Source organism: Carya illinoinensis, chromosome 3 (assembly GCF_018687715.1).
Source record: "Carya illinoinensis cultivar Pawnee chromosome 3, C.illinoinensisPawnee_v1, whole genome shotgun sequence".
Classification (NCBI taxonomy): domain Eukaryota; kingdom Viridiplantae; phylum Streptophyta; class Magnoliopsida; order Fagales; family Juglandaceae; genus Carya; species Carya illinoinensis.
In genome coordinates this window covers 6,613,095-6,630,286 of record NC_056754.1, presented here as the reverse complement: position 1 = coordinate 6,630,286, position 17,192 = coordinate 6,613,095, and the positions used below count along the sequence as shown (strand labels likewise).

The following is a 17,192-nucleotide window of genomic DNA, read 5'->3' as shown; positions in this document are numbered from 1 at the left end:
AAGTCCGCAAACGTCAAGCAATCGGTTTGAAAAATAGTGGGGTTTACGATTAAAAAGTTAGTTTTTTTTTTCATATGGGTCCCGTATTAATTCACTTTTTTCAAAGAGACTGTGCGCTGCTTGCACAACCACGACTACAAATATCATTTCTCTAATATTTATTGATAAAATTGATGATATATGAAATTAGTAATATTTACATATATGAAATTGATATTTTTGAACACATGGTGCTAATTGTAAAATATATAAAAAATAATAATTTTAAGAAAAAAATAAAAATATTTTATTATTATTTGGTTCAAAAATTCATAATTCAATGTGGGAGTTTTTCTTAATATGCAAAATTAATATTCAAAAAATGTAATTTTAAAGATGAATATAAAAAAACCAATGCTACCACTGTAAGAGGGATCTACGCTTTATATATTTAAAAATTATTTTTATTTTATTTTTTATTAAATTAATTAAATTATTCTACTTATTATCTATACATTATATATTTATTGTAAAAAAATAATATAGCGCGTAAAAATGATATATAAAATTATTCAACCATTCAAATTATAATGGACATGCCCGATCGAGTATGCGTTTGGCAAGTGGGTTACCCTAATCCACCAGCTTCTATTAAGTTCATGCTCGCACCGGTTTAGGTTATACTTCTTTGAAAACTATTTGTTCTTTTGACGTGAGTTGGATTCATTAGTCAATTTAAAATAAGAAAAGTTATACTCATCATTTTAATTTTTACATTATACATACCAAATATATATGTTTTTTTAATTTTTTTTCCTTACCAAATTTGTAGTGTATGGATTATGAATAAAATAATTTATTTAGTTTAGTAAAAATAAAATAAAATAAAAATAAAATCATGTGTGGTGTGTGGTATAGGGATGGTAAGTAAAAATGGCTGTTCAAACAAAACTCCTATGCCTTTTCAAATGGTTGAAAAGAAAGTTTCTAATTCTATTTAGCATTTTTTTTTTAATCACCATTGATCTCTTGCATGAGTCATGATCCCATAGAACATAAAAAAAAAAAAAAATTGGTGGCTATGTTATTAGTTTCCTTGATATTGATAACAACAGAATATTAATACTTGTAGAATTTGGAGGATAATGCTCTCCCTTACAAATATTAAACTTAAATTTGAGTTTTTATACATTCTAAATTAAAAAAAGTTTACAGAATTTTAGAGAAATATACTATTTTCTGGATCCAAACAAGGGAGATGAACATATAATTGATGCAATATTTCTATTTATAACTAACCATTTCTGGATACAAAAGACATGGCACCAGCACCAGCACCAGCACCAGCTGATTCTAGTCCTAATTGAATTAGACAAGGGATATATATTGCTGCCAGAAATGCTACACAAGCATAGCATATATGGCAGGCATATTAGTACAATTTAACATGGAAAGAATATTAAATAATTAAATTAAGGGCATTTGGGTCCTCCTTCCTTGGTCTTCCAGCTATTGTAGCAAGGGCACACTTGCTTGTTGCCATAAGTGCCGGGAGGAACACACAGGCACTTGGAGCAGCATTTGAGGCAGAAGAACATGCACGGCTTCTTGTGTGATGTCGCCGAGCAACGATACGTACACTTGGGTTTGCAATCTGCACGTACGTACGTATAAGGCAAGCCACAAATTACGTACACATATATAGAAACGTCCTAGCTAACATGAAACTTAATAAAACTTGAAGTCCTTCATGACTTCCTTACACATTACAAGCACGAGAACTATATATAGAGATATGTATGTACCTGAAGGACGCAGCTTTGCGTTACCACTAGCCTGTTCAAGAATCATATACAAAGAGAAACGAATGAAGTCAGAGCAAAGACTACGAGAAATTACATAGTGAAGAGTAGTGAGTAAAGCTTCATACCTCGGCTACCCCGGAGAATGTGATTAAAAGAAGCAGAGAAAACACCAACAAGAGGGATCTGCGTGCACGTCCTTCCATGTCTGTGAAAACTTTTGTCTCTCGTGAATTAAGCACGAAAGGGATGAAGTAGCTCTTCAAGCAATGGAGTTTACAGCAATGGAGGAATCCAAGGTGTTATTTATAATGGGATTAATGGGGACGATCAATTGCAATCAGGGAAAGAGATGGAATGCGTCATTTGAGGCGTTAAATTGGGGGATAGTTTGTGCCAAAAAAAATCTACGTGGAGCGTCGTACAAAAAGTTTGCGTTACAAGCGGCGTGTCTGACGTTTCATTTGTTTAGTTTGCTTGTCGACTTCCACACTTTCTCACGTCCTTTCCAGTCTCCATGTGCCCTTTATTTTGTAAGAAAAAGTAATATTCTTTTAAATCTGCAAGATTGTTTCTTCTCGAGATGTTAATAGAGTGTGAGGTGATCTCTTTTGTCCTGATATGGGTACGGTTGCTGAACACGTGGGTGAACATGGTCTTCGTTGTATTGGATAAGTGAGTGAGAACAGAACGCACTTTCTCATGATTGTTTAGGCTCGTCACAGACTGATATATATGCTATAATCACGAGTCATTATTTTAGATAGGCAGCAACTACTGCAGCAGCATCATACTAATTAGTTTTTATTTTATTTTATTTTTTTAAATGTGAAGACTAAAGAAGCTGTGTCGGTGTCAAAGAATTAGTCATGGGAATAGTAGGATTTAAGCACCTCTCATCCAGACGTACCAGAGTCATTCTCGGGGGGCTAAAATGGCAAGCGAGCAAGCATCCCATGAATTGTGAGCAAAATTGGGCAAATAGAATGGCTATCATATATGGCAACCCATGAACCTTAAGATTTCATTTTTGTCACCCGTTATAAGGATAACCCAAACATGCACAGTTTCCTTCCCCGTATGGAGCATAATCAGAGTATTAAAACAAGCTTTACGTTTCCTACTAATTAAAATGAGCTTTTCCAAAAGTCACAGAAACGCCTGCGAGGAAAGAAACAATTCGCCATCTGCTGGTTTGCCTTTAAATTCAAGAAATTAGTGTAATTGTACATCCATTAGAACTATATTGAAGTTTGATTACCCAGCACTTAAGAACTGATCATAATCGAAGTATCAGTATTTGGAAGGGATACAGATATCTCGAGGTAAAAGATTTTCGATGGAACAAAATGTTTTTAATGGCGACTGGACGTAACCCTCGAGACAAGATCCATGAATAAGTTGTCGTTGAAATTCTTCCCTGAAAAAATAATTTTGAGGTTGCAATATATTGGCTGGTAGTGGCCATGTGAGGAGGGAGCAATTTTCAAACAATGGCTGTTGGATGATTTATTGCTAGTTGGCATTCACAGCCTGAGAGGCACTTGGGGCCGGAAATCATGGACTACAAAGACGTCTTATTACGAGAAACCCTCCTGCTTATTACAGGGACTGAGTGTCATCATCTATCACGTGCAACTTTGAAGACTTTGACGGCTGATTGGCCGAGCCAACCTTCCAGCATTTCATTATATGCGGTTCTAAAAAATTAGGAATAATGGTAGATATAATGTTTTTTTTTTTTTTTATATGAAATCAGAATGCATTAATAATAGAATAACTATAAGGAATTCTTATTAACCCAGATAACATGGGAAACAGGCTGTGGAATATTAGCCCCCACGTTACAATGTCATCCACATTTTAAGGATAACGAGTCAATTTATGAGCTGCCTCGTTACCTAACTCGTGAATATGTTGAATTTTTCACATACCAAACAACTTCACAAGACTTGAGTTTTTTTTAAGCAGATTTCCTAATCTTGAAAAAGATATGGCAGCTGCTGTTTGCAGTTCTTTGACCGTCACCAAGTAATAACTTTCAAGAATATTTCGAGTATCCGTATGCATGCAAAATTGAAGTCCTCTTAACAAAGTTAAGAGTTCAATTGTTTCGAGATCAACAACTTCACTTTCAACTTTACTGATCGCCATAACATCACATTTCTTATCTTTGAGTATATCCCCAACCCGTGTTTTATGTTGATTAAAGAACATGACTCCATTAACATTAAGTTTGAGGAAACCATGAATAGGAGGCTTTCAATTGCAATGCGTCTTAGGGTTTGAGTTAGGTATAGTCACCAACTCATTGTGAAATTTCTGCAAATACAGTGCATGAGCAATCACATGTCTAGGTTCATAATATATTTTTTCATGAATCATTTTATTTCTCCTAAACCAGAGAGCCCAGGCAATTAAGAAAAAAGTAATCAAGTCATCCATTATCCCCTTCTCTTTCAGCATCAAAACTAAATCTAGGAGACTTTGATGTTCTTCATTGTCTTACAGAATAGGCAAATAACTTTTCCATACTTATTTTATTGTGGGACAATAGATAAGAGCATTTGAAAGGTCCTCTCGTTCCCTTATGCAGAAACAACAATTTGTATCAACTTCAACATATTTCTACCTAAGATTGTATTGAGTGGGTGGACAATTTTTGCAGGCTTTCCACGCAAATATCTTGACCTTCTAGAGAATTTTTATCTTTCACAACAAAGATTCTGTTGATTAAAAGAAGAACTTTCACCTACTCTTTCCTCCCATCTTCTTTTAAAGAATCTATATGCACTTTTGACACTAAAACTCTCATTATTCCCCTGGCTCCATATCCATTTATCACTATTACCTTCTTGACAGATAATAATTTTTAAAATATCAAAAGTTGTATTTGGATTGAAAAGAGCTTTACTTTGTGCACATTCCACCATTGTGTATCATTGTCAATGAGAGAATCAATAGTCTCATTTTACTCTCCTTCCTCCACCAAATTCAGTTCCTGCTGTAGAGGTTTATGTCCTAAAATCCAGGGGTCTGTTCAAATTTTGATCAATTTCCCATCACCAACTCACCACTGACATCTCTCATAGAGATACTGCTTAGCTTCCCATATTCATCTCCAAGTATATAGATGGATTAAACCCAACTTTGAACCAAAGAAATATGATTTTTGGAGTATTTGGATTTATAAATTTTGTGAAGCAGTTTATCTTCTTTTTGTAATATCCCCCACTCTTGTTTTGTCAAAAGAGCTATATTAAAAGTCTTTAAATCTTTGAAGCCTAAACCATCTCTGAACTTGGAATTACACATCTTTTTCCAGCGGACCTAGTGAATCTTTCTATCATTTTCTTTCCTCCCCACTAGAACTGTGCCATCATACCATCAAACTCCTTACATAGGCAATCAAGTAATTTAAAGAAGCTCATGGCATAGGTTGGGATAGACAATGCCAAAGTTTTAAGTAAAATCTCTTTGCCTTCTTGAGATAGCTGCTTTTCTTTCCAAGTTTATAACTTCTGCCACACTCTATGTTTGATATGAAAAAGTATTGGACTTCCTTTATCCACCATTGGTGGCAGTCCTAAATACTTGTCATACTATTGAACATTGCTACCACCCCATATTGATAATATTAATACTGTTTATCTGGGTTTCGACTCGGGTATACCCAAACTGGAACTCGGATTTCAAATCTGGGCCAAAACCTAGCCCAAGTTATCCCAGGTCAGAATTGGGTTGAACCTGGATGAAACCAGTTTTAAAAATCCAGAACTCAGATTTCTGGGTTGTATCCATTTTTTTTTTTTTTAACATTAGAATTCACAAATCAGCTACATTTTCACTTCTCTTAGTGAAAGAGAAATCCTACAAACCGGGTCGGACTTACTAAGGCCAAATAACAGCCCACCAATAATACAGTGACACGTAGACTTTCTATCACAATAATATTTTCATGCACTACATCAGATTGGAAATCCCTTTCTCGTTTCCCACCCCCCTCTCCAAGAAAGATGAAACCCACCTCTCCAGGAATCGCACCACCCACTCTCGCAGCCTTCGCACCCACTCTCATTAGCAGGGAACCCCCCTTTCGCACGGTTGCCTTCGCACTCCGTCTCCACCCACTTCATCTATCTCCCCTTCATCTCCAGTGACCCACTCCGTCTAACGCCCCTTCATCTCTTCCGATTTCCGCATCTTCATCTTCTTACTCTGCTTTCCGCTTGAACCAAATCAATTGAAGATTTATCGTGACAGTATCCACTAGAAGGCATCACTGCAGCTGTAAGAGAATGGCAGCCTCTTCACTGTAACTATACATGCATGTGTATGCAGGATTCTATTTTCTTTCACCTTTCTTTACTGTAGAATCCATTCTAATTATCCCTCAAGAAGACAATTAACAACTGGACTACGACATCCAATCGATGTATGTACCTGGCAATCCAACACTAAATCCATTTCTTTTTGCATGTAAACCCCCAAAACAATAAAATAAAGTCCTGATCATCAACACCAAGTATATTAAAACAATTCAAACATCGAGAAAGAAGAAATTTTACTCAAACTAGTGCAAAAGAAACAAGAAATTGATCGCGCAACATTTACTAGTCAAATTCCAGACCATGAAATTGGGAAAAGTATGCATCAAATTCAAAATATTAATAATGGTAATAATGAAAACAATAAAATAAAATGATCACTTGAAACAATAAAACCTTAGATGTACATGTAGAAAATATAGAGAACGAGTTTACGTAATTACACCGAGTCAATGAGACGAGTGAATTAGAGAATCGTTCACTAAGTTAAGGGTTGCAGGAAATTTCACTGCTAAGCAATAGCACCATCAGTACTGGTGGAGAAATGGGTGTTGTTGCCTTTTCGGCCGTTCATATGCATCGCAACAATTATGGGTGGAGGATTTTAATGGAGGAGAAACGGGTCTTGTGCCATGGAGTATATAAAGGAGAAATACGAAAATTAGAGAGGATTATTCGCAAGAGAGAACGGTGCACGTAGGAGGCATTTGGAAGGGGGGAGAAGAAGATGAGAGAGAGGGAGAGAGAGGGGAGTGCGGTTTAGAGTAGATATATTGTCTATTCCATGTGCACGAGTTTAGGTTTAATTTAGTGTGATTTCTGACGTGGCAGCTTGTAAGTGGGAGGCTGTTATTTTACGAATAGCAGACCGACCGCTTGGAAGCAGTTCTCTTAGTTTAGTGAAATCAAAAGGGGGACATTGTGGTGCTATTGTGAGCTGGGATTTAGTTTCCCTTTAGTTGTCTGGGCCTTCTTCTCCGGAAGATGTTTATTGCTAAGTTTTTTGTTTCCAAGTTATGTTATCCTATATTATGTATATCCTTGTGTTGTACAAGGTGTTGTTATTCTTTGTATTCAACAAATCATGTGTGCTTTTTATAAAGTCTTGATTCTTTGTACCCTTTGCATTGAGGAAACTTTTCGACAAACGCAGGAATAAAAGAAATAATATGAAAATGATTTCCTTGTTCATGTACTGTTACTTTTCATGAGTGGAATTATTCAAGTTTGTTGCAAATGATATTATGCGTGGTCAATGGAGAAAGGAGGGTGGGGTGAAGTAGGTACAACGTCAACCTTTATGGAGTTTTCAAAAGAGACAACTCCACAACTGCCAAATTATGAAATTATGATACTCTGTGTTTCCAAAACATTAAAAAAAAAAAAATCAAAACATTTAAAAAAAAATCAAGTTTCGGGTTTAAAATCTGGTACCCGGATCAGGTTTTCTATATGGTATGAAACCGAGCTAGAGAAAAACCCGATCCGGATGAAGAGTACTAGACATTATATCCTCTTTGACATCTATTACCACATTCTTACTAAACACCATAAATGTTTTATCTCTATTAATCTTCTGCCCATAAGTCATTTCATACTTCTCCAACAATCTTGAATATTCTTATTGGTAGTGGTGTCTTTATAAAAGATCACACTGTCATCCGCCAACAGTAAATGGTTTAATTTGGAAGCCTCTCTACAAATTTGAATTCTTGGCACACTATGGTTATTTGCAGCTTCTCTAAGCATATGAACAAGCCCCTCAGTACAAAGTAGAAAGAGATAAGAGGACATTGAATCCCCTTGTCTCAATCCTCTGCTTGGAATTATAGGTCATTTTCAAACTCTATTAATAAGCCCAGAAAAAGAATGAGATTCATTATTAAAAAATTAATTTTTTTATGTGAATCTCATATTTATTTAGTTTTTACTTATGCATTTTATGACAACAAATATCATTTGTCAAAAAAAAAAAAAAAATATCAACACAACTATTCCACTTAGTTATAGGATACTAATATTGTTCAACAACCATGATTTTTGAAAAAATAACAAATTCAAAGATCGATGAAAAATATCATTAAGATAAAATGAAATAAAAATGCAACAATATATTATTGCCTACTTGTCCACTTCTAAATGATAATTGTTCGTCGATCGAGAGAAACAAAACTCGAGGAAAGTGTGGTGCTGATTGGATTAGGGACCCGCGACCGTCTAGGGTTCTAATCCTATCATGATCATGTCCAATTAAGTAAAGGAGTTCAACCTCACATTAAAGCAAAATTAGCTGAAATACATATACTTTAGAACATCTAGTTTTAACAAACAACAATAAGAGCGAGCGAAATCATCTGAAACTCCTTTCAAGGCATATATTGATTTCATCATTCATTTCCATCGTATACCCATTTTGCACGATCAAAACTTAACAGAAAAACAAACATCTATAATGTCGTCATTATGAAAACAAGTCATTGATCTGACCCACTACTGAAAATCAGATACGGGCTGCTGCTGCTGCTGCTCCTCCTATTCCAATTCATTAAAAAGAAAAAAAATAGAGTTTGGTCATAATACTGAAATAATTCTACTCATCAATGGCCCATTTTGTTTTTAACAGGCCATTTTGGACCTATGCCGGACATAATTAATCCTATATGGCGATAGAGTGCGCCATTTTTACTGCTGGCAGACCTCTGTGCATGAGTCTGAGCTGAGACAGTTTCAAGGAAAGTTCAGTATCTCTGAGAGTTTCTTCCTATAATCCCAAGATTGCACGTTTTGGGACAAAACTGCGGCACCAACAGCAAGTGCAACAGACACAAAGACCATGTTCTTCATGCATCCACGGCCTCGTGATAATTGCCTCAAAATCAACTTGCAGTACTTGTCTGCATCCTTCAATGATGAATGGTGAGCACCATCATCTCCCTTTGCCAATGCTTTCTCATTCTGAATGACCAGAAAATGAAACAAGTGAGCAACAATATGGTATACTTCTACTCAAATTTTATGATCGGCAGTTATAATGAATTTCAAAATCCAAATTAGATACATCATAAAGTCGGTGGATTTTTAGGTCAGAAATTGTACAATAACGAAATCTTTTGGCCGTGGAAATTTCAATCCTTATGATAAGAATCACAAGAGGGGTGACAAAAGGTTATAGTGCCTTTTCACTTCCCCCACTCCCTTTGGATAAAGCGGGGGTGAGAGGTCCCAGAGGGGTGGGAGAGTGGTGCTAGGGCCATACTTCTGAACAGTTTGCAACTTTTTCTATGAGCAGAAAAAACTAGGACAATTTGAAAGAGATTTCAATGTGCTCAAACTGACATATTATCTTGCCTACAATATCTGAAAAACAGTTACCTTCAGCTTGAAACTCTGAAGAGTTTCCCTCAACGTGTCCAGAGTACGATGTTTCACAGAGTGCTCCTTCCATTCATCAGACAGCTTTCCCAGAATAACAACACTTGCTTCAAGATTATCCAGATAAAGCATGTCCTGTTTCCAAAGTGAAGACAAAATTCAATGACGGGTAGATAATCGGGGATAATGGTCTTAAATTAGAAAAGAAAACCATAAAATATTGAGCCTATTTATTTATTTTTGATGAATAAAATTTTTATTGAGACAAGTAAAAAGGCAAAACCATAAATATATTGAGTTTAAAATGCTCACCCATCGCTTGTAACATTCAGGGTTTTGACTCAAACACCAAATAAAAATGTCACTTGCTTCCTGTGCCAGGCCAGAGATACCTGCAGATGCATTTTTAAGTCAAGCTTTGACAGTCATAAACCAAAAGTCCAGCACTTCAAAATAGTCTCTATTTTTTTTTTTCTTTGTGGGGGGGGGGCACTACCTTCTCCAGCAGCTTTGATTGCGAAGTTTAAAATCTGTTGTGCAACTTGCTTCATTGCTTTGCTTCCCGGGGAACCAGCAAGGGCAACCTCCCTTAAAATAGGATATATGGCTTCAAACTTTTCAGTTGCCTGAGAGAGGGAGAGATTAAAAATACATAAAAAAAGAGTAAATATCATAAGTATACAGCACGCATACTCCAAGTGATGCACTGATGCCCACCTTTAGCCGATCTGATGATGCTGGATAAGTAATCCTCAACAAAAGCTCAAGAGCTGATGGCGGCACCACGCGCTCCCCCTTTCTGACAGCACCATTTAACAGAATAGTGCGAGCTTTTGGGGTAGATAAAATTCTGGTTTTAAGGGATGAAAATAAATTTAAAAATAAATAAACAAACAAAAGTGAGGAAGAGAAGAAGATAGCTGCAATTACGAATGAAGATGGTTTTGAACACAAGTAAAAGATAACAAATAAAAGTTAAGATCAATCTAAAAATATGTCTAACCTCTCCACCAACTGTAAAATTAAGTCTCTGGAAAGCGGATTACAGCCTGACTTGCTGCCCAGTATAGGCAGGAGTAAATAAACCCATGCGTATAACCCAACTGCTAAATCTCCTTGCATTGCCTATACAATCCACAAGATCCAATTAAAAAATACTATCAATCACAAAAATGATCTATACAGGAACATCAGATTACTAGTATCAATGACATTCACCTGAGAAATCACCCAAATAGTGACTGGAAGCTTATCCTGTCCTTGATATTTTGGATTTTCCTTAATTATAGGCAATAAACTGATCAACACATCAGGTTTTCTTCGCAGTGCCATTGCTAAAACAACAAATATGGCAACCTGCAGTTCCAACAACACATTATTTTCAAATTAACTACTCACTAAGCTGAACAGAAGATATGTAAATTGTTTGTGGCCAGACAAGAAGTTGACATTATAGAATTTAAATGAAAATACAGCATTGTCAATATAGAATTCAAATGAGGTGTTGAACCTGAAAATCCCCAAACTTGGGGGCAGTTCCACTAAATGCACCATTGATAACATGTTTCCCAGGGCCTCAGTTGGACTTCAATTTGTGAGGCCTTAAGTTACTATTCAATTGGGTGCTCTTATGAAATGAATGGTAACCACCAGAAGTGGTTGAACAAGTACCACGTTAAGATTTTCTCTTGGAAGATGTGCCCTTGCATTGTATCATTTTGAGGCTATGGTTATATTAAAGTTAACTTAGGATTAAGTGGTAACTGCAAAAAGACCAGAAACTACAGAGCAGAGAATTTGAAGATGATTGCTGAACCATCTTCTACTGTACTCTAACATCTAGATTCTACAACGTAATTTCTACAATTTTGCTGGAACAGAGCATTTAATATGCAAGAGCTGATATGAACTACAGAGCACCAAGTTCTCATATACTACAACCAACATAATGGAATCATAAGGAAGATCTGATTAGAAAGCTACCTGAGACTTTGAAGATAATTGCTGAGCCACCTTTTTGGATCCCTTGGCAGCTGTTTGATGATTTGCAAGGTCATTGAAAATGCTATCCAATGACCATAACATAAAGGACCCAAGTGCGTCAGAAGACCGCTTTCCAATCCAGTCAGCTGATGTTTTATAAACATCTTCAGGTATACTGGAAAGAGGAATCTGTAAAGAGTATCAAATAATGATTAAAAATGAAAAATAAAATATCTAAAAATTAACAATTGAGTTACAAATTAAACAAAAGATTTATATATATATATATAAATACGTATCATTACAGTCCAAAAGTATAAGCGATCAGTAACTTGAGATTATGGAAACAGAATCATAGCAAATGGCTAATCAATGATTAGACAACATACTGCATACTTGAGATCAAGAAAACAGACTACAATAATTGTAAAATTACCTTATCAAATATCAAGACATTTCAAGGAGCAGCCATCATGTACTCAAAACTCAATTTGAAGAAGGGCTTAAGATTTTGACAGAAAACTCAGCAGAAGTGCATTCTACATTTCACAGACTAACACCCACATGCATTCACAAAATACATCATAACATATACACGAAAAAAATCATGCTTTTCACAACAAGTTAGATTTACTTTTCACGCATTATACACCTCACATCAAAAAGCCACATTCTCCAGGGTCCTTTTGCCTCTATTTTCTCTTTTCCACCTACATATCTTTATCAATTCATGCCAAAAGATCCATATATTCAACGTTTCTCCTACCTCAGAAATTCAGAGCGAATTAGATAAATTAAGAATTGAAGCGAAAACTCACATCAACCGTCTTTGCAACACTAGACTCTTTCAATGTCTTCAACCACGGAAATTGAGCCGCACTCACCAACGCGAATGCGCGGCCAAAATAATCCGCGAATCGCATCAGCTGTATATCTTGTTGCGATTCGTACGATGCCTAAGCAGAATATCGAAAAAAGGAATACAAACGCTAAATAAAAACTCTTTACCGCATCATGCACAATAATTTAATCCGGAACTTATGAAGAAAGAATCGATCATGGTGCTGAGAAGTTAAATTTGAAGATACGATAGCGCTTACGGTGATATCAATGAGGAAAGCGCTGAGCTCAGCGGCATCGATCTTAGACGCAGCTTCAGTCACTGTCACCTTGGGTTTCTTCGGCTTTTTTGGCTTCTTAGGCTTCACGTCACCATTCTGTACTGCGGCGGAGACCTCAGGGTCGCTGTCTTCACCGTCGTCGGAATGTCTCTTCGATCCCTCTACTGCTTCGTCTGCGATCTGGGTCTCAAGCGTGCGGCGGAGGCGCTCCTCGGAGTGCTGCTCGATGGAGCTGAAGACATTGACGGAGGAGGCGGCGACGTTGGGCCGGCGACTCTGGAGATCGGTCGAATTCTCCCCCAGTCGAGTCCTGGAAGCCTTCCTATTGCGCTTATGATAGGACACCGTTTGCCAGGCGAATTTGTCGACGTTTTGGCTCTCCTTGATATGGTTCTTGTTCTTATTCCTCTCTGCTTGGTCTTCCTCCTCTTGCTCTCTTAGAATCGCTTCAATGACAGCTGTGTTCTCGTCCATAGCTTCAAAGACGAACGAAACACAGAAGAGCGAAAGCTCCGAAACAGTCTGTTTGGTTTGGTGGGGTATTCTCGTTGTTGCGTCGACGGCAGTGAGAGGAAGAGGGAGAGGGATCACGGAGATAAATGTATAATGGGTGCGAGTCGGGTGTATTGTTGAAGAATAGGACACGGAAAAGGACTTCCTTGAAAGGAAACGTGTCATTTCTCGGTTCTTTCGGTCCCTATTGTTTTAGTTAAATAACATAAATGCCATTATTGCATTTTTTTTTTCTTTCTTTAATACTTACCGAACGAAAATTGTATGGTAAGCAAATCATTTATAGGTTTTGGAATTATTTTTTAACCTCTTTCCCTTTATAAAAAGGAATTTAAATAAAACATTTTTTTTTTAAAATCCCTCTTAATAATAATAACTTTTGGTAACTTTTGAGTGCAATCGTGGACACGCTCGTTTTTCTTTTCCATGGTGATTGACGAGCATCTTTTTATTCTATAAAAAGTATTAATATATATATATATAAAAGAATTTCTGCATTGTAATATCGAAGCAGATGGGAGGGTAAAATTGGAATAAAAACCAAATACAATGTGAAGAAATGAATTGAATCTGAATCCTATTCCAATCTATAGTTTCAGTTAAGATGATTTGCCCAATCAGTGGTCACTCACTATCTCTCAGAGAGATCAGACACTGACCTCTTGTTTACTGCCACAACCATTATGTCATGTGATAAGCATTGGACTAATCTACGTGATACACAAAAATATCTTTAAAAAAAAAATTAAAATTAGACAGATTTCATATAAATTTATTAAATATTGAATCTATTTTATAGTAATTTAATAATATTAAATTATGCTAATTTATAAATTTATTGTTATAAAATTTTATTGCCATTAAAGTATTTCTTATGAAATTAAGGAAGATATATGGAAGGAGACAAGTGGTTGGTGAGGCGGAAATCGGAATATTCAAAAATAAATATATCCAAAAAATGCGTTATTCGGAGTTGGTAGTTTTTATTCAAAAAATACAAAATAAACTAATTAAAATTAAGAGATCTAATCTATTTAATTAAATGCATATTAGAATTGAATATATAACATATGTCGGACTTTATAAAATTCGAGAATGAATCCTAATTTTGAAAAACACAATATCATAAATATATATATTTTGTTATTTATAATCTTCACATATTATATTTATTTTATTTTTTAAAATTTTTTTCTTTAAACTAATTGAGAGAGAATTTCCAATTTTCCGTACATTCAAAGACACGTAATGTAAACTGAAGGAATGCCTTTATGGAAGTCAAACAAGTTGCAAGATTTTTATTTTTGTGCTTTCCTACTTGTATTCTTTTTGTTTCTTGACTTGGAGATGACGTTTGGAAAAAAATTTGTTCTCGTCTTATTTTATTTTATTTAGTTTAATTTTATATTATTTTATTTTATTTTATTTTTAACATCATTTAAATATAAATAATTTTAAATTAATTATTATAATTTTTTTAAATTAAAAAAATTAATTTTATAATATTTTTATTCAAATTTTTCTCTCTCTTCTCTCAAAAAACTGAATAAATACTTAACTCAAAATATCTTAATACTATTTACAAACTATTTTATTAATATTTATAAAATTTTTATCTCATCTCATTCTTCAAATATTTTCAAAATATATTAAACCCAAATAAAAGGAAATAAAAATACCAAAGAGAACAAAAAGATCCATTGTCGAGTTAGTTACAGATGAAAATCAAACAAATTCTCCCAATTAATCCCAAGTAAGTCACTAACAAGAAAAATAAATATTTTGAATTTTGAATTTATATAAATTGTAGTCTCATCAAGATCAACTTAGTGTGAAATCGAGTATATGGTGGGAAAAATAGGGATATGTATACAGGCATTCTTCCCCAAAGAAATTTTTTTTATTGTTTATTTGAACAGTTAAAATATCTCAATATATTTATAAATAATAGTGAGATATTTTATGAATAATAGTAAAATTATTTTATTTAATATGTTTATTGAGTTTTGTATAAAGAAGAGAGAAAAAATTAAATAAAAATATTAAAAAATTAAAATATTATTTTAATATAATTTTTGTTTTAAAATTTGAAAAAATTGTATTAATTTTTTATATTTTATTTGAATGTTTGAAAAATTTGTAATGGTTAGATAATGATTAAATGAAAAAAATTAAAATTTTTATTTTAAAATATATTTTGTATTTAAATAATATTTAAAAATAAACTATTTGAAAATATCTAACAATATCTAGAATACATGGTCCCACATAAATGTTCATAATTGTAGCACTACTCTTTTAAGATATCTGAATCTACAGTTCTATTATAAACTCTTCCTTTTAACCACCAACCTGAATTCCAAACGGACAAATCCGTCATTATGTAAATGTTATGCATCCTAAAATGAGGGTGGGATTATACCACTAGAGATATATTATTTTCAATGTTTTTTTCATGATGATTTAGAGGAAAATAGAATCAATAGGATTTTCATGATACTTGCTTTCCGATAGAAAGACATTGATATGGTCGGAAACGCGCAATATTGAAGAAGGGTCGGCATTCACTGTTGTATGTAGACGCCATGAGTGGTCGGATGCTCGGAGCTTCTGGTTCCTTCCTAGAAAATAATAGCTCCTACCTCTCAAATAACAAAATTATATTAACATTTTTTTTTTCTTGATAAAGTGCACAACAATACTTAGAGATTGTTTAGATTTAGAAACTATTTCGTTTTATTATTACAATTTTTTTAAATTTTCACACAAAATATAATAAATAATTTAATTTTTTTAAATTTTAAAATAATAATAATATTAAAAAATAATATTTTAATAATATTTTATTTAATTTTTAAATTTTATATAAAATCATCTTATCAGATCTTATTTCAATATTCGAACAATCCCTTAATTAAAATCTAAACATACTCTAATTTCTGTTAGCACTTGGTCCAACAATTCGGGTATAAAAGCATGAGCCCTACTCTTAAAAACTTTACTCTCAAACCACTTTTCTATTAAGGTGTGGTTTGGATAGTTAAATGAAATGAGATAATTTTAGATAAAATTTAAAAGTTGAATAAAATATTATTAGAATATTATTTTTTAATATTATTATTATTTTAAAATTAAAAAAAATTAAATTATTTATTATATATTGTATAGAAATTTAAAAAAATCATAATAATGAGATGAGATAAAATAAAATACTTTAATTATTGGGCCGCTAATCCTTTTCCTCTAAAAAAAGAGTATCAAAGTTCTTTAGTTTTCTTTTAGAAGCGAAGTGTCTTAACAAAGTAGGTCGAGATGAATCCATCCCACATTCGAGCATCAACTTTTTTAAGTGTTATGTTGGTGATAACCTTCTTTGTTTTGAGCAAATTACTGTTAGGTTGGTAGAATGGATGGGAACTGGGAAGGAAATGGAGGCCCTATCCGCATCATTATTCGTTATTAGGACAATCATATCCCTCGTGTGAAATCCAGATAAATTGTGCCTCCTTTCTGTCCAAGCATCCAAGTGCTGACCCTGGCGTTTCTCCACGCTATGGCATTTTTTTTTTTTATAAGCAAAAATATTATATATATATATATATATCAATAAGAGTAATTAAATACACTAAACGTATACAAGAAAATACCTAGCCCATACTAGCTAGCCCCAAATGACTCCAAAAGCCCATGAAAATTAGAAATCTATCTAAAATACATCATGCCCAAATTGAAATAGAACACATCTCTCCAACCCCAACCCCCCCTAAAGAAATACTCCACCGAAACTCCTTCGAGGATGTCTTTATAATGCCCTCCCTTTTGTCTTCTCTCGACTTGAGTTACCTCCCTTAACGTCGTAGTTAATTGTCCAAAAAAGACGCTTTAACTTCTTGTTTTTCTTAAAACTTGATTAGTTTCAAGCGAGTGGCTCACCTCTATTGTAATGAGTAGTGCTTTAAATTGGTCTTCAAATTGTCCATACAAAAGCCCCACAATATGCTGAATCTCGTTAACCTTACGTAGAACCCAATCTATTATCCTAAAACACAGTTCCCAACTGCTCTCCCAACCCTAGACATTCCTCCTCACAAGGC

At 34.3% G+C, this 17,192-nt stretch overlaps 2 protein-coding genes across 2 annotated transcripts; both read right to left on the bottom strand.

Moving 5' to 3' along the window:
- Positions 1-1,238: 1,238 nt before the first annotated feature.
- Positions 1,239-2,082, bottom strand: LOC122305539 (protein RSI-1). The gene is made up of 3 exons (XM_043118137.1): positions 1,910-2,082; positions 1,785-1,815; positions 1,239-1,633 (listed from the first exon to the last, which is right to left on the bottom strand). The coding sequence occupies exons 1-3, from the start codon at positions 1,985-1,987 to the stop codon at positions 1,452-1,454; spliced, it is 291 nt and encodes a 96-aa protein (XP_042974071.1). The 5' UTR covers positions 1,988-2,082; the 3' UTR covers positions 1,239-1,451.
- Positions 2,083-8,459: 6,377 nt separating this feature from the next.
- Positions 8,460-13,271, bottom strand: LOC122302892. Its single transcript, XM_043114348.1, has 10 exons — positions 12,565-13,271; positions 12,283-12,420; positions 11,465-11,653; positions 10,700-10,837; positions 10,485-10,606; positions 10,199-10,331; positions 9,978-10,107; positions 9,794-9,873; positions 9,482-9,616; positions 8,460-9,064 (listed from the first exon to the last, which is right to left on the bottom strand). The coding sequence occupies exons 1-10, from the start codon at positions 13,261-13,263 to the stop codon at positions 8,837-8,839; spliced, it is 1,992 nt and encodes a 663-aa protein (XP_042970282.1). The 5' UTR covers positions 13,264-13,271; the 3' UTR covers positions 8,460-8,836.
- Between the last annotated feature and the right edge of the window lie 3,921 nt (positions 13,272-17,192).